Source organism: Odontesthes bonariensis, chromosome 5 (genome assembly GCF_027942865.1).
Source record: "Odontesthes bonariensis isolate fOdoBon6 chromosome 5, fOdoBon6.hap1, whole genome shotgun sequence".
In the NCBI taxonomy this organism is placed as follows: Eukaryota; Metazoa; Chordata; class Actinopteri; order Atheriniformes; family Atherinopsidae; genus Odontesthes; species Odontesthes bonariensis.
The window spans coordinates 9460655-9478702 of NC_134510.1; the positions used below are offsets into that span (position 1 = coordinate 9460655).

The 18048-nt window shown below is 43.8% G+C and overlaps 2 protein-coding genes across 2 annotated transcripts in view; one reads left to right on the forward strand and one right to left on the reverse strand.

Annotated features, from left to right (window-relative positions):
• Positions 1–7059, forward strand: part of LOC142379696 (uncharacterized) — a 26588-nt gene extending 19529 nt beyond the window's left edge. The window contains exons 8-11 of the mRNA XM_075464860.1: positions 831–969; positions 5020–5102; positions 5234–5330; positions 5436–7059. Coding sequence (XP_075320975.1) covers positions 831–969; positions 5020–5102; positions 5234–5330; positions 5436–5603 — 487 coding nt within the window. The 3' untranslated portion in view covers positions 5604–7059. The remainder of the gene's footprint in view (positions 1–830; positions 970–5019; positions 5103–5233; positions 5331–5435) is intronic.
• The window catches only part of zfpm2a (zinc finger protein, FOG family member 2a), a 113706-nt gene continuing 101703 nt past the window's right edge, over positions 6046–18048 (reverse strand). The window contains exons 6-8 of the mRNA XM_075464859.1: positions 11059–11265; positions 10209–10436; positions 6046–9891 (exon numbers count right to left, since the gene is read on the reverse strand). Of these exons, the coding sequence (XP_075320974.1) occupies positions 7304–9891; positions 10209–10436; positions 11059–11265 (3023 nt within the window). The 3' untranslated portion in view covers positions 6046–7303. The remainder of the gene's footprint in view (positions 9892–10208; positions 10437–11058; positions 11266–18048) is intronic.

Genomic DNA, 18048 nt, shown 5'->3' on the forward strand with positions numbered 1-18048 from the left:
TCTTTAAAGAGCTTTCACCTCTAACTTTAAAATGTATGAAAGTGTTTCATTGACAGTTGTATTTTTAAGATATTGAAGGTGAAAGGGCGCTGGGGTAGAGTGCTGTACGTGTGGCCCAGATCAGGCTGAACCAGGGACGAGGCTCTCCTGTTGCAATGGGGGACAGATCTACAGTGTGCCGGCTGCGTGTATGGAAAGGCTGCGTGGCACAGCGATGGCGGCAGCAGGCGTGCGGCACTATTGATTGGGCTCCACAGGCTGAGACCAGTCAATTCAGAGCACCAGTGAGCCGAGACCGATTGGGCCTCCTGAGTTACAAAATCCCACAGCTCTTTTTTTTTTTTTTTCTTCTCTCATCTGCCAAAAGAAAAAGAAAAGAGTATTTCTCGTTCTCCAGGCAAATGTTTTTTGGAGGGAAAGTTTGACATTTTGCATTGGAAAAGAGTCGAGGAAAGCAACATTTTATGTTGCCGTCTGTGCTTGGTGGTGTAAAAGAACCATTTAGATCTACACAGATTATTTACTGATGATTAGTGGTATTTACCCATTACTGTTTTCGATTTGAACATCTTCAGGCCCATTGTTTTGACTCTACAGACCACAATCTCTCTTCTTCACTGCTTGCATGTCAGCAGAATGCAGCTAATTTCCATTTAAATCTTAAACTGTGCATGCAACTAGATTTGAACATAGCATTTAGAACAAGCTAAACTATGAGAAGGGACTTACAGCAAAGTGGTTAATGAACTGTGTCGACAGAAGCATTTCTCCACTGTTCTGTGTTCGTTCATGTCTCTGTGTCGTTTTTTTTTTTTTTTTTTTTTTCTCAGGTACGGTGAGCTGTTGCTGTCACTCCAAGCCAAGCAGTTTTCAGCTGCTACAGGGCTGAGCCGCTTGCTGATTATCATGGGGGCGATTGAACCGACAATAAAAGGCGACGATGTATCAGAGGAGGTCATCCAGCGCCAGGTCAGACTTGTGCTCACAAACGGGCTACAACGTGTCCTCAAAGCTGCAAACGACTGCTAAAGAAACCGCTGCAGGAATCTTCTCTTTTAATGTTGTCTCGTGCTTCTTACACAACAGCTCAGGGGGGATTTCAGTGTTATCTAGATTGAATGTAACTAGTCAACATGGTAGAAACACTAACCAAAAAAGTTATTGAAATGGATAAAGTTTGAATATATAATTATGGCTTAACGTAATTAAAAGATGGGGAGCAAAGTGATACGTGGCAGTCGCTTTAAGTGACTTCCCTCCCTGTGCAGCCACAGGATGGTGCTAGCGTGAGGAAAATCATGTCTCCTTCTCAGCAGAGATATGAGTGGGTGATGATTGCAGGAGAGTTTGTCTTCATACTGTCAGCGACTGTGCATTTGGCAGGATATGACACCACACGTCTTCTTTTTTTTTTTTTTTTGTACTATATATATAAATGAAAATTGAACTGGTTTCCTGGAGCTGACATGATGCAATAAGAGCACTGTGTCTTCTGATGCCTGCAGTATTGTAAATCTTGGCCTTTTGACAGGTCATACGGAAACAGCTGTTTAATACGGGCTGTATGTTTTTTCTGATGAGGTTTCTTTCCCTACAGGGGACGGGGTTCTGTTTTGCCCATCTTCAGATCTGCTGTGAATCACGCATACAGTTGTGACACTTCTGCCTGTCACGAAGTCCTGTAGTCATTTTCCCCTTCTTTTTGAAAACATCCCAGACAGAGGAGCAGTAATGGATTCCGATGACGAACAACCACTGTTGTTAAAAAACATGTCAAAACGCTCTTTATACACTGTCACCTTTGTTTAACGGAGTACCAAACCTCCTTCATGCATTTGGGACCGAGACAGTGGAATTATTGCAGAGACGCTAAGTTCGACTCAGTCCTCAGTCTCAATTTGCTTTGTGACATGTATCGAACATCCATTCAGCATCACATTATTATTTTTTTCCCCTGCAACTGCAAGAATCTGAGCAGTTCGTTAAGACGCCTTGTTTCTCAGCTGCCAGCCACCCACGATTTGATGGCAGCAGTGATGAGGGACCTATTTCAGCTTTTCAAGTATTACAGTTGTTGCCAAGGAGATAAGGACATCATTGTGCTTGAATTCTCCAAGGACAGAGAAAAGGTTTTGTCGACAGGGTAGTGAAGGTTATAATGTACACACACTCACTCACAGGCAGACCGGGCTCAATAGAGCATGCAGTCCATTTCTCAAGGGCATGTTCTGTAACCACTGCTTAATTGAACTGGAGCAGAATTGTTTGCTACAATGTTAACGGCACCAAAGCTATCAAGTCTAATCGCATATGGATGATTGATACGGTAAAAGGGAAATTCTGCTCAATTTGAGAATTCTGTTCTGTGGCGTGGTGAATTCTCCCAGCCCTCAGCTACTGAGTCAGAATGAGATTTCAGATGTGATGTCAGTGTTTCTGCTCCACTGAAACAGCTTGACACCGCCTTGACTGCTATAGAATGTGCTCACTATAGTAATTGTTAATGCCCCCATCATTTACTGCAGATTTTTAGATAGAATTAAAGAGTTGCGGAACGACGTCTTGGCATTGACATTGTGCTCATTGTATGTTAATTTACAGTCCTCGCACACAGCTGCTGAAATCTTGTCCGTCCAGTTTTGGAAGACGCTGCAGGGATCTGACGTGGTTGAAGATGAACAGAATGTGATCAATTGTTGTTTTTTTTTGTTTTTTTATTCGGGTGCACACAAAATGGACCCAAACCATGTGCTGATATGGATTTGGAGCTGTGTGGAGTCTGGCAAAAGAGTGGCCTGCTGTGACTGTGGAATAGGTTAATTAACATGTCTGCCAGTTGACTAACTACATAAATCTTTTATTGGGGTTGCTCAAATAACTGTCTGCAAGTAAGGAATGAATTATACTTTCAAGAGCTTTTAGGCACCTTAGACATTTTAGATAATTGCAAGAGGGTTCCAGGTTCGGTTCCCGGCTGGGGCCTTTCTGTGTGGAGTTTGCATGTTCTCCCCGTGTATGCGTGGGTTCTCTCCGGGTACTCCGGCTTCCTCCCACCTCCCAAAAACATGCTTATTAGGTTCATTGGTGACGCTAAATTGTCCCCTAGGTGTGAATGGGAGCACCCAGCCACTGGGGAGGACGAGCCAGTGTATTTCTAGTGCCGGTCCCAAGCCCGGATAAATGGTGAGGGTTGCGTCAGGAAGGGCATCCGGCATAAAACATGTGCCAAATCGACTCCCTGTGACGACCCGTGATTAAGGGAGAGGCCGAAAGAAGAAGACATTTTAGATAATTATCCAGCCTGAACTGCAGTGAAGACGACATTTAAGCTGTCCCATGTTCGTCATGTAACACAACACAAGGCGGTCAAACATGCGGTGCTGAAGACACCCTGAGAAAAAAAAAAAAAAAACACAACCATGTGGGTCTGCAGCAGTGAAACAGCTGTTGGAAAAGAAAAATTGGCTATTGCGTTCTCATCATGTTGTTTTACATATACTGTAAATCACATTATGATATGAAATATTACGTCATTATCAGTGTTGGTCATTCTGAAAAGCAAAAGTATTGCAAGAGGTTGTGAGAAGCTGCTTACACTCCACCCTCCTGTCGTCATGTTTATTTCCATGAATCCTAATTAGTATGACTGCATTGCTCTAAGTGGTAAGAGATGGAATGAACTCTTTTATATTCACAAAGGATGGTCCAGTTCTTTCCTTAGTATTTTGCAGAATTCAATCAACTCTTCTCGTTGCTACTCCTTCGATGCTTCCAGGTCATTTTAATCAGTTAGAAAACGTCTTAAGCAAAAAAATATCTTTAAAGACTCTGCTCAAGTATAAGAGGGATGAACACTACAACCCCAATTCCAACAGAGTGACTAAAAACATGTAAATAACTAAATGTATTGATTTGCAAATCTCATAAACCGGCATTTTAAAAGTGAAACCTTTTACTGTTTTTGTAAAAAGATATTGGCCTATCTTGAATATGTTGGCAGTAACACATAGTTGGGACAGGGCCTGTTTATCACTGGGTGGCGTCCACTCTTCTTTTAACAGTCCTTAAACGTCTTGGAACTGAGGAGACCGGTTGCTGGACCTTTGGCAGAGGAATGGTTTCCTATTCTTGTCTGATAATAAGCTTTTAGTTGCTCAGCAGTCCTGGGTAGTCTTTGTCACATGTTCCATTTCATGGTGCGCCAAATGTTTTTGATTGCAGAATGTGGTTCAGCATTGTTTTGCTGAAATACGCCAGGTCTTCCCTTAGAAAGACGTCCTCTGGATGGGAGAATGTTGCTTTTCAGCCTGCATATACTTTTCAGCGTTGATTGTCCTTTTTCAAATGTATAAGTTGCTAGTTCCCTAGGCACTAATGCACCCCCATACCACCAGAGATGCAGGCTTTTGGATTGATATATGATAACATTGATATGTGGTCCCTTTCCTCCCGAGGACAGTTTTTTTTTTAAATTTTTTTCATCTGACCACAGAACAGTTTTCCATTTTGCTTCAGTCCACTTTGAAATAGCTTTGGTCCAGAGAGGACAGTGGTGTTTGTGGATTTTGTCCTTATTTGTCTTCTTCCATGCATGATGGAGCTTTTTGTTCCAGCCTGTTTTTAATGCAGTGCCACCTGAGAGCCTGATTTTCGACCCTGTCCGTTGTGGACAGAGACGTCTCCAAATTCTGAAATTGTTATTCTGAGATCGCTCCCCAACTTGTGGACACGGTTTTGGCAGATCGGTGAACTGCCCTTCTTTATTCCTGAGAGACTCTGCTTCTCGAAGGTGCTCTTTTCATATCCAGTCGTGTTACTGACCAGTTGCCAGTTCGTTGCCCATGTTCAAACGTTTTTTGAGACATGTTGCTGCCATCAGACTCAAGTTGGACTGATGTTTTTTTGAACATTTGCTATCTTCTATGTGTTTTATTGTAGATGAAATATTGGTTTATGTGATTTGCAAATTGCTCCAATAACTGATTTTGGGCTTGTTTTCTCCGTCTCTACTTCTTATAGAAATACCTACTCAGTAACCCTGCCCACCAGAGCAGTGCTGTGGACGAGCATTACTTTACGAACGAAAGTGCAGCTCAAGTAAGGTAAGTAAACTCGAAAATGTGTCAAAACATTTTTTATTTTTATTTTGATGCTTCTGCTATTTGTAAGTTGGGTTAAAAACAAAATTGAAAGATTACACAAAGTCATTGTCATGTTTTTGTGTTTTTAAAAGGGATATCACAAAGTTTAAACCCCTCTCCAGCAAGATATCAGTGAGCATGCTCACTGGGGAATCCTTTGATGAGCAAATGCCAGAACACCTAAACCAAGTGAGTATGTTTGCTGTCCGTGCACAGCTTCAATGCTGCAACATGAAGTCTGGTATAGTGACTGAACAATGCTCTAGTAACATAATCATATTCTCCCTGCACCAGATGGTAGCGAAACTTCAAAAGAGGTTTCTGAAGGAATCCTATCCATCAGCCAATCACCTTCACATAAAAGGAGCAGACCGGCAAATGATCTACAAGAAGCCATCTGCCATCATTCTGCACCTGAGGAAGCTCGTCAACCAGCGACAAGCCAAACCGCAGAGCATGTGACCTGTGGCCAAAATGGAAGCGCAACCCCAGACATGGGCTGCGAAGGAGTTGAATATGTTTTAAATATTCAATGAAATATTCCCGTTATCTTTTTACCTTTCTCTGCAGCAGTGTGTAGAGATGGTCTTACATCTCTGCTAAGGTTCATCAAGAAGTCCATTTTAGAACATATTTTTGCACAGCTTTGCTTCGTTGGAAGCTTTTTAATGGGAGATAACTTGGGGGTATTCAGTGTGATGAAATATTTTCTGTCTTAGATTCATCTTATCTTTCAACTTGTTATTTCAGGGTCTCCACCTGATTGGCCAGTGCCAAAAAAAAATTAATACATTATTCCTTATCATTGTAAAGGCCACAAATACACAGACACACACGCGTGTCACTGCTCAACTCAATGCTTTTATCTCAGTTAACTCTGTCTTTATATTCTGCCACAAGCAAAGGTACATTCAGTTCTTCTGTCTTCATTGCATCAGCTTCATTTGTTACTTGCATAAATTTGAGTTACATCACAAACAGACATGGTGTAAATGGAAAAGAAAATAGGATCTATGCTGATGTGCATACTTTACAAATGTTTGAAATAAAGACTGGAGGCCATTGGTTTATCCTGAGGATTTAAGTTTAATTATGACACCACATCAAAATAAAAATTTCCAACAGATCTGGAATTTAATTCCATCCATATACATGCATAGCAACAACGTTTTAAGAAACATTTTCTCCCATAATCAGGACATTGGAATGATCATTTTACATCAGTATCCCCACTGACCTCCCGCCCAGCTTGTTCGTCAGCAATAAACTTAATTCTTGTACAGCTGCTTCTTTTTTTTAAATTTTTTTTTCCTTCCCTTTCCCTTATGGGGTAACAAATAATTATATGCACAGTCCCCATTTCATAATACTGCTTTCAGTAACGTTCCCTCATTTACAAAGTATTGCATTGAGAGCAAATTTCAAAAAGGGAGACCAAAGTGTATCATCAAACAGAAATACGAGTACTATACAAGAATGTTGTCATCCTCATGAAAACATCCACATCTGAATTGAAGAAAAGAGACAGGGACAAACAGCCACATATGTATGCAAAGCCATGTATATATGCCAAAATGTAAGATGCAGGTTTATGCCTGGCAATCACCCCCAAATGGTGATTCGTAAGTCCGAAAAGTCTTTAGTAGCAATCTGCAAGAGACATTTTGAGCATAAGGAAACTGGTACAGCAAATAAGAATACACAAGTGCCTCAGTAGCTATTTTTGTGTCTAAAATGCATCTCGTTTTTGTATTGTCTATTGTTTCATTGAGCCTACATTACAGTGTAAACGATGTGTGCTACACAAGAATGACTATACAATAACATTACAAACAACTCTGATATAAATTTCATTTTGAATTTAAATTAAGATCACTACTCCTATTAATACTGATTGTAAAATAAATTAATGTGAACGTGGCACCAATATTATTCTTAATTCATTTTTCTTTTCTTTTTTTTTTAACCAATGGTTTTTGCATTTTTAAGTCTTAAAACAATGAAAGAAGAAGCTTCTCTTGATTGTCCACAAGCAGCATTTAGCACTGCATGATGCACTATTCCAGACACGACAGTGTACCAAAACAAAGGAGAAAAAGGGAGGAAAAGTCAGGAGGAAAGGTCTGTGAAGGAGAAGAAGAAGAACGCGTCTTGTTTTCAACTTATTTTACATGCTCTGCAGCATGTGATGAACAGTAAAACTTCTTATGGGTAATAAAGTTTGATAGGTTGTTGAACTGGATATCGCAGAGGCGGCAGTATTTTCCACTTCCAGAGCCGTTGATGCCTTTATTGGCTGTAGGTGCTGCCTCCTCACTTGGGGACCTGGAGCCGGGTGACATGTTCTCATTGGAGTCGGCCTGATTTTCAGTGGCCCACGTAGGTGAAGGGTTGGAGGGTTGGCTGTCTGGTTGGGGCTGGTTCTCCTGCTGCGGCAGGGCTGTACCCGAACGCTCCTCTGGCTTGTGACCCCCATTGACGATAACCATGCCGCGGTTTTTGGGCAGGAGGGGAAGAGGTTCCTTGCCAGGGTTGGGGCAGCCGTTAGCAGCAGGCTGGGGACCCAGGTCTCTGGTTGTTCCTGTCTCTCCTCCTCCAGCAACCCCTCCTCCGCCGTTAATGCCCTGCTCCTGTTCACCTGCCTCTCCCTGCATCACTGGTCCCCCAGTCACATAATCGGTTGGCTTTATCCCAAAATACGGCGATATTTGCTCAGGACCTTTCGCCTTCTTTATTGCTCCAGGATAAAGGCAGTGGGACAGAAACATATTCTTGTTCTCATCTTTTGATGGGATGAGCTGGGGCTCGGTAAAAGCCTTGAGTCCTGGCACTGGCCCCAGGTGAGGGGGGAACATGCCTCCATTCTGCACCATCACCTTACCAGTGCCATTCTTCTCACATTTGCCAGGGCTCTTATCATAACCATCATCTGGGTTGTTATTTCCTTCACTCTTCACATCTGGGAACACGTTAGGCTCCAGGGTGCCACTTTCATTGTGTTGTTGCTGCTGTTGTGGCTGTTGAGTGGTGGCAGCAGCCGCAGCAGCAGCAGCAGCCGCCGCAGCAGCCGCAGCAGCAGCTGTTGCAGGGCAAAAGTTCTGTTTGTGTGCCAGGTAGTTCTCCACTTTGTTAAAACTTATCTTGCACACTGCACATTCATGATAGTCCAGAAGTCTTTTGGGAGAGCTACACGTCTTGTCAGAGACTGGCGAACATTTTTTGCTGAGATCAATGGGGGCATCCAGCTCCTGCTGCTCCACTGTGTTGCATTTGGGAGTCAAAATAGGTTTTGTGACTGTCAGAGAGGCCTCCAGATGTTTCGGTACCATACCTGGAAAGATGTCACAGCGGGGGTGGAAGCGGTCTGCTAGGCTCTCCACAGCCTCTTGGGATGTACAAGGATTCATGGGAGGAACTCCGAGGAAACCTGGCTGACCCATAGGGGGCCTCTGGTGGTCCTGATCAGGGAGACACATCTCATACATCTTCCTGCGCTTGCGGGTCCTCATGGTTCTCTGCATGGAGGGCACCTTGTTGGTGGACATGCGTTTCATAGGGGGATCATGACGCGTGGCGCAGTAATACTGCTTATGGACCATGTAAGTCTCATGACGGCTGAACGTGATATTGCAGGCATCACATGTTGTCTTGTTTGGATCATTATCACTTTCCACCAAACCTGTAGTGGGGCTTTTCCCCTCCAATTGCTTGCCATTGAGCCTGTCCTCGGCCCCAGTTGGGGTAGAGACCTTCTTCACCTGTCCTGGTAGATCTTTATCAGACCCTTTAGCCCCAGCATTGATCATGTCCAACACATTGGAGTTCAGGCAAGCAGACTGCATGAGGTGGCTGTCAGCCTCTGTTGGGTGACAGCCAGCCAACATGCTAACAGAACTGTGACCACTGTTGGGGCTTACTGCCTCTGGTACCTTATCTGAGAGGGCGGAAAAGTCTGGAGACTTTGCCATGTGTTGCCAGCGACTGTTACAATAGTGCTTTTTATGGACCAAATAGTTGTCCAGGTTGCTGAAGGTGATATTGCATTCAAAACAGGTTGCTCCCTTGGGCATAAGAGGACTGTAGATGACAGGGGGGTAGCTATTCCCTCCGTGGCGCAGCCTCCGATGAACTAGCTCTGACATTTTAGCCAGAATCTCTGAAGCCTGTGGGACTACTGAAATGTCTTGGGAGAAAGCAAACTGAGACAAGAATGGGCCCATGGGAAATGTAGGCATGTTATGCTGCACAGGGGAGGAGGCCAGCCGGGGGCTGGAGGGCTCAGATTTGATCCTGGTGTAAGAAAAACTGGCTTTGCTGCCTGGGTGGGCCTCTCCCTTCTGAGCAGACAGCATGGGTTTCTTCTCAGCCTTGTCAGTCTCTCCGTCTGTGCTGGTGTCCTTGTTGAGGGTCCCTTTGGGACTTCCCAGTAGAGCATCCTTCCTGTTGGCCAGCTCTACGCGGGCCTGCTGCTGCTGCTGCTGCTGCTGGAGGCTTTCCTCAGGCCCCCTGGGAGAAAGCTCAGTGCCATCGCCTTCCCTGTGAAGTTTGCTGCCGTGCCCATGTAAGTCCTGATGCTGTAAGAGTTCCCTGTGGCTCTGGAAGCTGATATGGCAGTGATTGCATCTGAAGGCCGCCTGTGACAGGTGAGACATGATGTGATGCTGGAATGTAATAAGAGAATCTGCCGTGTAGTTACAGATTGTGCATTTCAAGCTGGTGCCAGGAGGGAGGCTCTCTTCCATTTTGACACCTGTGAGAGAGATAAAAGGGAGAAATGCTCAGAATCTCACCTCCCACTTCTCCTTTTGAGTTAACTGTAGAAACCATCAAATGCTCATGCATTATGCCAAGCTTATTCCCATCCACTAGATTTTTTCTTTTCTTTTTTTTTTGTTGCTCAAGGATAAACTGTCAACTATGCTAGCTGACAGTGTGATATGTATATGTATATATATGTATATCTGCAAGAGCCATTATATATAAAAAAAAAAAAAAACTGCGAGATTTGTTGCGCTAAAATAGTTTATAGTTTCTCTCAACTTTTGGGGCCATGACATTGCCACTTACCACTGTGTGAGGTGCTTAAGTGCATTTCCAGGGCTCTGGCTCCAGAGAAGCTTTTGGTGCACTGTGGGAAGGGGCAGATACTGGGTGTCTGGTGGGGTGCATTGTCACTGTCCTCCACCACTGTCTCTGGTTCCCTTTGCCGCCCGCTGCAGTAGTACATGAGATGGGCCTGTAGATTCCTCTCGCTCCGAAACCAGATTCCACAAGCCTTACAGGGGAAGATGTCCTCTGGAGGGACACAGAGATGGACAAAGGGAACAGGATATTAGGATACAAACAGTGCTTTCAAATCTACACACATACATTTTAAAGATAAAAAGCTTGCACATATACATGCACACACACACTCATCTTCTATACTCCTCCAGTTCTGACTCTCAGCCTGCATTAAAAGGCTTTTCCACCAAATCCTCGGCTGCAGCCTATCGCTGCGCTGCTACCACTGGGTTGGTGCCCTTTCTCAAGGGCAAACAAGAAACACTGGACCATCTGCTTACAGAAGCCTCCCTGTTGAGCTGAACCCAGATAGCCCTCACTAAGTAAACAAACACACTATTTGCATGAGGCGTGTATTTTGCAATTAACACATTAGTTTGAGCCTCTGTGTGTTTATGTGAACCCAAAACTTGAAGGTCGATGGCTCTTATCTCCAGCGCAGAAACTCATCTGGGTTAATCTACGCCTGCCGGAGACAACGCTCCTTGTTAAGCAGGTGACTGAGTGCAGGCTGTGGGCCGGCGCTGGTGCGAGACAGTAGGGAAGAAAACGTGCGTGCGATTGTGCATGTCTGAACAAAAGCATTCCAGCTTTTCTTATGTGCGCTGGTGTGGGTGCATGCGCCGACACTCACTGTTGACGATGGCAGTAGGGAGGATGGAAGCCATGGCGGCCTGCTGAGGCAGGAGCTGGATGCTGTCCAGCAGCCTGGCTGGATACATGCCCTCGCTCAGAGACATGTGGTTCACCGCCTGCAGGCGCGAGTCAAAGTCCACCGCAAACGCCACCAGCTCCTCGCCCTCCATCATGTTCTTAGTGGTGGTGCACCACAGTTGGCCACCTGGAGAAAGCAGAGAAAGAAGAGACATCTAAATGTTTGCTGCGAAAGGGAAGAAAGTGCCTACACACATGCCTTATTCTAGTCTTGAATGCCAGGGCTTATGCAGGGGTGGAAATGATTTGTTTGCACCTCAAATGGCATGCACAACTTGTCAATACTTCACCGGCATGTTACGTAAGTGTGAAACAAGTTGCTTTCATAAGTGAAAAACCACATAGGAGTGAAATATACTTGACTGTGTTTTGGTTTTAAAACACCATATTATATGTACATACAGTATATATATGTGCTACAATATTATGTTGCTGTTGTGTCAGTAAGTGCACATCTTCCATGAAAATACAGTTTCTCACTTTGCAGAATTTTTTTGCAAAAATCATGCCCTTCTTTTTTTACTGTCACTCAAACGCCTTTCGAGGCTACTGGCGCTCATACCCAGAAGCAAAGTCTTACACCAGCTGGGGTAAACTGTAGCCTAAAGTGCTGTTGTCAGCTACAACGCAGAGACAGGTCCTCAACATTATTAGATTGTTGTGTTTTGGGATTAAGCATTCCTCTGAAATCTTCTGAACATATTCATTAAGTCAGAGAAAGAGGGAGGGGGCCAGGAGGAAGGAGGGAGGGGGTAAAGGGAGAGAGTGAAGGTTTTAGCTTAGATAATATTTATCTCAGCACATGACAGGCTTTGCAGCTGCACTTCATTTTCCATTGAAGAGATTAAAGTTTTTAATATGACTATTTACAGAAATCTGGCTGAGGAGATAACAACAAACTATGATATGCTCCCTCTAAATGGCAGAATTAGGACATTGTTTCTGAGGAAAGCCGGACAATTAATTAAAGCACGCTGTTGGCTTTCAAAGATGTGCAAACATACCGACAGAGTGTCAGGCTGAGAGGGGACGTGATTTGAGGCCTGGCTGATGTGGAATAAAGAGGGTCCTGAGGAGAGGCGTGAATGCAGGGGGACGCTGCTAGAAAGCCCCAGCACATGTGGAGCACTGATTACTTATGTTTGCACAAAATCTGTGAATCACCAGGTTTAAAACTGCCCCGTAGGCACAATGAAAGTGCACGAGTGAGGCTCTGTGTGAAAACAATCCATGTTTCTTTTTTATTAGAACAGAAAAGTGGTCGTTGGAGACAGAGCTATCATGTCTTCACACTACCATGCATTATATAGGAAACATTGTCAAGTTTCTCAAACAAATTGCCTCATTATATCAATTCAAAACAGAATGCTTCAGATTTCAGCACTGTGTCTCGATTAAATCCTCTCAGATCTGTTGGCTACACGCTGAAAATTAGAGCAGAGAAAACACGTCAAAGCAGTGAAATGGTATTAAAATATGCTATCTTTCAAAGTCCCATTTGTGTGCAGACTTCCAACTCATGAGCGTGCATATGTGTGTGACTGCATGGGCGCGTGCTTGTAGGCGCCACTTTAAAGAGCAGTGCCTATCTGTCGGCCGATCTGCTGTGACGAGACGCGCACTTCAGGCCGCTCCACTTCATCGTTTTGATTCTGTCATACCACACACTGCCTGGAGAGACCCTTTGAATTTTTATCTCCTAATTAAAATAACGAAACTCTTCTCCACTGTCTGCCGAAGTTACCATCAAGGTAGATACAAACTGCAACTGACAATGGTGAGGAATATATCGCAGTCACAGCCACAAAAGTTTCTCTCCTTTCTAAGGATCTCTTAGAGTAGTTCAGACACGCTCAGCTTACAAAGAGAATTATGAACAAGGCTTTGACTCTCGGATACAAATCAGTGTTGTTTGGATCAATCCAAATCAAAGATACTGAATGCTCTCCTCAGCTGAAATAAAGCAGATCATATGGAGAACGATGAAAATGTTTAACTACATTTTGACAGCGAAATATGAACTCAGATTGCAGCTACTCAGCCAAGAATGCTACAGATCCATCTGTTGTGTGTGAGGATGCTGGAAGTGACTTTTAGGACTGCATGTCCCAGATTTACCGAGCCACACAAAACACTGAGGCAGCACTCTGCTCGTCACAGTCAGCTCAGTCAGCCAATACAGGGTAGTAATGATGCATGAGACCAAGCTGCAGGAGTGTTCTTTAAACTACATTTATATTATCATTAGAAATGGAATCTGAAGTCAATCAGGTTTTAAGCATTTTTACAGAAATTGTGCACATTATTTTTTTACACTCTGGCTTTGCTCTGAAATGAATCATCCTCTGCACAGCTTTATTTCACTGGGGTCCTTCAGAACTAAACCGTGCAGCCACATCTGCACACACAACACATTTAACTGACATGTGCCAAAAAGCTAGTGTGCAGAAATATGCACATATAGAGATTCGAGGCTCCGGAAACTGCCTGCATGGAGGCGTCAGCTGGGCATCAGACAAAAACAAATATTAGACGAAGGAGTTCTTTTGAAAGATTTGTCATGGCTATTTGCCTCCGACAGCCTTTTCACGACAGGTGATTTAAATCACAGAAACGCAGGTGAGCCACTGGTGACAATGGCATGAATGAGGATTGAGGGTGGGGGGTGTTGTGGAGGTGGGGGTCAAGAGCTAGAGTGAGCGACCAAAACCGTTAAGTTGGGAAACTGGGGAAAAGGCCGGGAAAAGTGCAGCTTGTGATTTGCACTTGTTTGCCTGCTAACTGTCTGCAGTGTGAGCTGCCTTTGTGCAGTGGCCAATGCAGTTGGAATGAAGGCTATTGTCTAAATCCTCCTGCAGAGCACCTGATAAAAGAATAAAGAACTATGACATATTCTAAAAACAATGGAGGAATTAAGGGGAGACAATAGGCCAGCTGCCTCATTAAAACAATCAAAAACGGCATCCTGTACGTAGTCCAGATAATTAAAAACCATTGCTTCCTACCGTCTCTCAACACCATATCCACCGGCTCACTGAGGCCCTGAGACTATGGCTCTGCTGGCTAAATGCCCTCTTCCCTCTCTTTTCTTTGATTAATGGTTTATTTGAACATGCAGTTGAAGATGAACACATGAAGGAATTCATGAAACAAAATTATAATGCAAACCCTTTCCCTCTCTATAAGTACTCATAAACTAATCAAACGTCTCAGGATGAATCGCAGGGACTGGGGGCGTGTGTCTCCTCCCCTTTGCCTAAAGCCCCGAGAGATTTCAAAGTGCAGGCATCACAGGGCAATTTTATTTTATTTTTTTTTAATTTTCTCACTTTAAATGACTTTATAAGAAAATGGATGTGTACTGTATCTGTGTTTGTATGGGGGAGGCTGGGAGAAAAGAGAATGAGATACTTGAGCAATTTTTTCTTTCCTGCAAACCGCTACCACCACCATATCTTAATGAAGCTGCAAACAAATCTCTCATGCCTCGTGCAAAAGCTGAGAGACAACAAAGCAGCAGAAATAACAGAAGGGCCTGGATAATTAAACTGGCCTGAAGACAGGTATTCAAATGTTGGTGTGTAAACAGCACAACTCTTTAATAGTTTAGCTGTAAAATGCGTAGTTAAGCACATCAGCACTCGCCTCTCCCATCTGTCCAAACACATTACCGTTGCGGAGGCCATTACAGCTCTGGAGTACAGTCTCCCTGCACTGCAGCCACATATTTCGGGAGGGGTTGAATGTGGCTTTTGGGAACACTAATGCTGGCCCATTGGCATTATCTGAAAGCATCATGGGGTCATGTATTATAAAGCACCTCAGTGCAGTTTGAAAGATGGAGGGGCTTGAGAGCAGAATCTGTTTGGTATACTCATATATAAGTGCTGTGGCCATTTGTTTTTGTTTTTTTTGCTCTAAAGAGCAAAAGTATCATAAAGTATACGATACCTGATTCAATGCGAAACTCAGATTTCCCTTTGTCAAGGCGAATGTTGATGTGGATCCTACCTTTTTTTCCATGGCTCCTTAAATTTCTCATCTCTGTTTATTGGTGCTACACTAACTGCTGGTCTCAATTGTGAAGTGAGGCCAGCGGTGCCTGAAGCCACAGAGAAGGTTGTAATTAAAGACCTCTACTCTTCTTGTCTTCAAATCAGCTCCAGCTCCTCCTGGTCAAATGGGAACAAGCTGCTTGCACCTTCGAATATCAAGTAGCTGCACGGTGTTAACAGCCACCTCTCTTTCTTTAACAAAGAAGGAGCAAATCTCAACTTGACACAATCAACAACTTCCTTGACAACTTTTCTGGATTTTGTGAAAGTATCGGTCACGAAAGGTGGATGGATATCTGTATTGACGAACAATGACGAACGATAAATAAATCCTTCTTGCGAAATACTATGAAATGTTTGGATTGTTTGGGGATCATATGAGTTTGACACATTAGGTTGACCCATGGGTGTCAGACCTGCTGTTACATCCCTGAGCCACAGCGAGTAAGCAGCAGAAAGGAAAACGCTGAGTTAGACTCGAGCAGGAACATCGTTTATAGGGTCAAACAAGCTTACTATTATTGACGGTACACTAAACTAGAATTAGCTGACTCTAGTATTATTTCACTAAGGCTCTGACACAGATTGTGTCTCTCCCTCTCTTTAACTCTCTGCCACCTCCTCTGCATCATGTTTTCTCTCAGCCACAAGGAGGCACTCTTCTCATGCTCAAGCTGCAGCTCTGGATGCTTTGCTGTTATAACGCAAAGACGCCTCAGACGCCAGTCTGCGCCCATACATCTTTGCAGGTGGGTGTTAAAGATTTCATCCTCACGAGAAATGCATTTAGATCAAAAGGCAATCTTTTGACCCCGTTTTTGTCTGATCTTTGCCAGAAAATAATGTCAGGTGTTTCGTAGTCTGCTTTTTCTGTATATATGTGATGACAGCAGTCAAGCATGCATGAATAATTATTTTTTGTTGTCATTTAAAAAAATATTTGACTGCATTATATTTCAAAAGTCTGGAATGTGGCAGGCAAAGCAATCTCTTAATTCTCCAAAATGATAAATATTCTTCAAAAAAACATGTTGACAGAGTATAGACTTGTACCCCCTAACAGATGTCTACCATTTTGCACTAAAGTGTCCTGACTAATTTTAGTATCAAGTGTTTTTGCCGATAGAGTCAGCACTGAGAGCTCATGGCCTTGAGCGAATGGCATGCGGGTCAGAATCCACAAATTAAAAAGTCCTCCCAGGGGAACCTCATACATGCCGCCGTCTCTACTGTATACATTCACAGGCAACAAAGAGATAAAAGCAGAACACCAACCACACTGAACAATGTCATTCAACACCCGTTTATGAATTGTTTGAAGACATTAAAAAAAAGCAATTGGAATAAAATGATGCAAAGATGTGATTCGGCAAACGTTTTAGTGAGTGAAAATTAAATGTTTCACTTTGAAATTAAAAGACATTTCTCTGTCTGGTCTCTGGAGACTCATGCAGCTTCTCACTGAGAACGATAGCGGCTGGCAGAGGGGTGTTTGCCTGGTAATGGTGTTGTAATCATTTTGAGGGGGAAGAAAATAGAAATGTGTATTAGCAGCTATATTTGCTCCATCAGAATGAGCATTTCAATTACAAATATATATTTTTCAAATTACATGGAGAACGAGTTACACACAAACATTATTTTGTTTATCGATGAGTTTTAAGATGCAAAGATTGTGCATATTTTTTTTTTTTTTTTAGAAATGATCATTTTCCCTTAATAAACGAAATGTTCTTCCACAAACATTAAATGACAACTGAAGACATTTTACACTCTGTATTGTCGGTAACGCAGTTCACAGTTCTGTGCTAGTCTGAAACAATACCAGTCACATTCCTACAGTACCAAGCTGTTCTCCCTCATTAGATGCCACACACAGTCAGCTCCTCCCTGTCCACGGTAAAGCAGAGTAGACTATTAAAGGAAAACCCTGACTGGCTCCTCTCCTCTCCTCTTCTCTCTGCTTTATTCTTTATTTGGACAGGTTTGTCCCATTGAGCACTCTATTAGCTCTCCTTCTCTGCGGGTAGTGCTGCCTGTGTCCTGGTTGTGGTCAGTCGACATGTGTTTACTGCGGCCCCCGCTGCGGCGGCAGGCTGGTTGGGGGCCCGTCCTGACCAAGCCCTGCTAATGGGACCAGAAGACCCCTCGTGACAGGACACTGCAGCAAACCCTACCCCTCCCTTCCCTCCAGCTGTGGCCTCATGGCCCACGTCCCCCTTCCCATCATGCTTCGACGGGAGCAGGTGAACGGCACTGAGCCAATGGCGGCGAGCTCAGTTTTCCTGAGAGAGCAGCGCGCCACCGCCACGCGCCTCAGTGGTTCCTCCAACATGGCTCCGGCCCTATGCCACATGGGCTGGCTGGCCATTCTGCGTGTATGTGTGGGTGGGTGTCTGAGTGCGTGTGTGTGTGTGTGTGTATTTGAGGATGTATGGTGAATGCCAGCCCTAATGCAAATGCTTGCCGTTTAAAAAATGGGAGGCTCTCTCCTTCTCTGTCTCTCCTCTTTGGAAAGGTCTATTTTGGCCTTCTGGTGCTGGCACTAATTTTTTTTCCTCTCCAGAAGGACAGAGAGCCAGAAAGATGCACCTGTCATCCATTTAGGAATTCAAAATTTATTGATCTGGTCATGTGGAATGAAACTGATAACTCAAGTTATGTGTTCTTCTTCAAGAATATTTACTGATTTGTGCTTAAACACATGCATTTCTTATCTGCAAAGCAGGCCTTGTTTACAAGCATGCTTATTTAGTATTCACAGCACAGCAATACACAGAAAGTATCCCCACACACACACACCACACACACACACACACACACACCAGTCACTGGTGAACCCGCCCAGTATGCCC